This window comes from Phyllostomus hastatus, unplaced genomic scaffold, assembly GCF_019186645.2.
Source record: "Phyllostomus hastatus isolate PE091 unplaced genomic scaffold, TTU_PhHast_1.1 phas_contig_210, whole genome shotgun sequence".
Lineage (NCBI taxonomy): Eukaryota > Metazoa > Chordata > Mammalia > Chiroptera > Phyllostomidae > Phyllostomus > Phyllostomus hastatus.
Window position 1 is genome coordinate 982,455 of NW_025333737.1, and position 4,267 is coordinate 986,721.

The 4,267-nt window shown below is 58.3% G+C and overlaps 1 protein-coding gene across 1 annotated transcript; it reads left to right on the forward strand.

Annotated features, from left to right (window-relative positions):
* Nucleotides 1-901: 901 nt before the first annotated feature.
* RTN4RL1 (reticulon 4 receptor like 1) lies at nucleotides 902-4,020 on the forward strand (the record flags this gene model as incomplete). The annotated part of the gene is made up of 1 exon (XM_045837606.1): nucleotides 902-4,020. A coding segment is annotated over one exon (1,332 nt), but the record flags the coding sequence as incomplete, so codon positions are not given.
* Nucleotides 4,021-4,267: the final 247 nt, after the last annotated feature.

Here is a 4,267-nt window from a genome sequence, read left to right on the forward strand (position 1 = left end):
AGGATCCATTAACGAATGCCTAATTAATGCCCAATTAGAGGGAAGCTACAGAGGAAACGCTCTGGACAGTCTCGAGGCAAGGCCTGGTTTGCAACCACAGCCTGGGAGCCAGTGAAACGGGGAGAGGGAAGGGGCCAGAGGTGGACTCCAAGGGGGGCACCTCTGTCTGGCAGCTCCATGGGCCCCAGAGCCCTGTCAGCCCTGGTACCTCCCCAGTCCTTAGCACACCTGTGTCCTCTCAGTACCTCTTCACAGCTGAGCCAGGGACAACTATTCCTATTTAGAAATGAGACATCTTTTGAGATGAACTTTGGTGTCATACATGCATGCTCTGCTTATTTTGGGAAATAATTTAAATAATGAGTCTCCTCAGACTTCCATATGAGATATTTACTTGGTTAGAACAGGAGTCTGAACAGCTACGTGTTCACACAGGTAACACTGAGAAAGAGTTAGAGCTGGCACCGAACTGGAGGCTGGCTGCAGTGTGATCCCCACCAGAGCAGGGCTGACAGAGCCTGAGGAGGTGGAGCTAGGAGGTTGGGCGGGGCTAGGGTTTGGGGGCGTGGCTACGGAGTATGCGTGGGAAATCAGAGCCTTACCCCCAAGTTTACCTCACAATTCAGGCTGGGGATAGAACCCCCAGTAGAGGTGGGGTACCAGGATGTGGAAAGCAGTATCTACCCCCAGATGGGGGTCTGGTTTGGGCTGGGCCCTTGCCTTCATTCCATCAGGAGTCAGGCCCTCAAGGGGGCCACCATCCCAGACAACGGAGAGCAACCGGGAGCAGACAGAGGAGAGCCCCAGCACTCCAAGGAGAGCCACATGCTGTGCCGTCCTCCCTTCCCCCATTCAGTCCGCTGCCGCCTGGGGCAGCCCCTGACCTGGCTCTACTCTCTCCCCACCAGGGTGCTGTGTGGAGCTGCTGCTGCTGCTGCTGGCTGGAGAGCTGCCCCTGGGTGGCGGCTGCCCACGGGACTGCGTGTGCTACCCGGCACCCATGACGGTCAGCTGCCAGGCGCACAACTTCGCCGCCATCCCTGAGGGCATTCCAGAGGACAGCGAGCGCATCTTCCTGCAGAACAACCGCATCACCCTCCTCCAGCAGGGCCACTTCAGCCCTGCTATGGTCACCCTGTGGATCTACTCCAACAACATCACCTTCATCGACCCCAATACCTTCGAGGGCTTTGTGCACTTGGAGGAGCTGGACCTCGGCGACAACCGGCAGCTGCGGACGCTGGCACCTGAGACCTTCCAGGGCCTGGTGAAGCTCCACGCCCTCTACCTCTATAAGTGTGGGCTCAGCGCCCTGCCCGCGGGCATCTTCGCCGGCCTGCACAGTCTGCAGTACCTCTATTTGCAGGACAACCACATCGAGTACCTGCAGGATGACATCTTTGTGGATCTGGTCAACCTCAGCCACCTGTTCCTCCATGGCAACAAGCTGTGGAGTCTGGGCCAGGACACCTTCCGGGGGCTGGTGAATCTGGACCGGCTGCTGCTGCACGAGAACCAGCTGCAGTGGGTCCACCACAAGGCTTTCCACGACCTCCGCCGGCTCACCACCCTCTTCCTCTTCAACAATAGTCTCTCTGAGCTCCAGGGCGACTGCCTGGCACCCCTGGGGGCCCTGGAGTTCCTCCGCCTCAACGGGAACGCCTGGGACTGCGGCTGCCGAGCTCGCTCCCTGTGGGAATGGCTTCGGAGGTTCCGCGGCTCCAGCTCCGCCGTCCCTTGCGTGTCCCCGGAGCAGCGGCAGGGCCAGGACCTGAAGCTGCTGAGTGCCGAGGACTTCCGGAACTGCACCGGGCCAGCGTCCCCGCACCAGATCAAGTCACACACACTCACCACCACCGACAGGGCTGCCCGGAAGGAGCACCACCCGGCCCGCGGCCCCGCCAGGGACAAGAGCCACCCACACGGCCATCTGCCCGGCTCCCGGACGGGCTATAGGAAGCCAGGCAAAAACTGCACCAGCCACAGGAATCGCAACCAGGTCTCCAAGGTGGGCGCGGGGAAGCAGGCCCAGGAGCTGCAGGACTATGCCCCGGACTACCAGCACAAGTTCAGTTTTGACATCATGCCCACAGTGCGGCCCAAGAGGAAGGGCAAGTGTGCCCGCAGGACCCCCATCCGTGCCCCCAGCGGGGTGCAGCAGGCCTCCTCCAGCAGTTCTCTGGGGGCTTCCATCCTGGCCTGGATACTGGGGCTGGCAGTCACTCTCGGCTGAGGACCCAGGGCACCAGCACCCAGCACTGCCACAAGTCCACCAAGGAACAGATTTCTTTTCTTTTTATACAAGTGGAGTATCTGCTGGGTTTCAGACAGAGCCTGGTAAAGGCTTTGCTGCCGTTTTGGGCCCCACCCGATGGATTATAAACCCAAAGTGTACAGCCCCATCGAGGGGGGATTAGCACACCTCACCCGGCTGTCCCAGCCAGCCCCACGGAGCAGCCACGGACAGCACCCGTCCAGCGAGGCGGTCCAAGTGCTCAGAGGGAACCCTTCATTAGCTACAATGGCATGGCGCCCCACGGGAGCCGGGCTCTGTGGAGTCCCGGTTATTTGGAGAGGTTGGAAGGGCCCTCCCCGTTCTTGCAGGAAGCAGGGCTCAGGAACAGATGACGCTCACCCAAGAGGCTGGCCTGACCGTCTGTCTGGGAGCACACGAGCAGGTGGCCTTTTGGCTTTTGCCTGAAGCCGTGTAGTCAGCCTGCTGTGGATCCAACAGTGTGCCACCTTTCGTCCTTCCCCTGGGGCCACGCCTCTCACTCCCGCTGTCTCAGGCAACCCTGGCACACTCACCCACACCCTGGGCTCCCAGAACCGATTACCAAAGGAAAGACATCAGAGGCTGACATTCAGAACTTCATCATGTGCAATGAGGTTCTCACAGGAGGTGCAGTTTTATAACTATGTCCACTTATATATAGACACACACTCTACATATATATATATATATATATACACACATACACACACGAAGGCACAGGTCTCCTGCTCCACTCCCCTACCAGACTGTATGTCTTACCATGTTTATAAACTGTACGGAAAACTATGTCTGCTGAACTAACGATGGTATTGGCGATTTCTAGCAAGAAAAGAGTGATAGGAGTTTTGTCTAGAAGCCCAACTTGCAGCAACTGCCCCCCGTAACCTGGGCTTGCCAGGGGCATGGGCAGATGGTCAGCGGGGAGGCAACCAAGGGCCAGAGAGAAGGAGAGGCAGTAAGAATCCCTCCAGGGACCAACACTCCTAGCTATTTAGAGCGTCACCTTGTTTTTATGTGCAGCACAAGCGCATCTGCTGCCCAGAACACAGTCACCCCACTAGTAACTGCTGGCGTCAGGGTGAGAAGCAAACGAGAAGCTGCTTTTTGGACATCAGGGAGCCAGGTCTGTGGACGGGCTGGACAGGGAAGGGGGGCAAGGAGCTGTGGGTTTCCCAGGCCATTGGGTGAAGCAGCCTTCGCAGTGTTAGTTCGAGCAGCGGGGCAGTGTCGTCAGCCTAGAGTTTTGCAGCGACGGTCTAGACAGGCCAGGAGACTCTGGACAGGAGCCCTGGTCTCTAGCACAGCTCAGCTGCTGGGTTTTTTCTTGGGGCTCTCTGATGGGCATCCCAGCTAGGGCCCCGTGTAGGGTGGCAGGAGGGAGAGCATCAGGGGCCTCTTAGCAGAGGGGAACTGTGCGGGCATTTCAAGAACCATCTCAGGCACTTCTGTATTTTAGAGGCCCTGTCCCTACTGGCCCTTCTGAAGATGCCCAGGGACCAGGAGAGGTCCAGGGCCAGACTCAGGGGTCAGGAGTGGGGATGTGCAGGCAGTGAAGCAGGCCAGGCAGGGTGCAGAGGCTCCGGTCCAGGTCGGCCATACTGCTGGCTGGGGCCCGGGTGGGCACAATCTCCTTTGCATTTTGCACAAACCTGAATTCCCCCCCCTCAGAGAGGACATATATGAGGAGTAAGAAACACTGAATCCAATTAAGAGAGAAAAATAATAATTAAAAACAATTTCTCTTGGACAAGAATCCTGTTTCTCATTCCCAAGCTTTTGTGGGGTGGGCGAGCCTGCCTGGGCACAGCTCTGAGAACACAGCATGTTTGTTGGCGGGAGGAGCTGGTGGGGCAGGGGCACGCTGACTCACTGGGACGCGTGTGCACGCGTGCGCACACACACATTCTTCGATCCACGGTTCTTTTCTCGCCCGCACAGAACATGACTCACTTCCCACACTGCTGTGCTGGGTCGGCACCGTCTCTGTGCGCC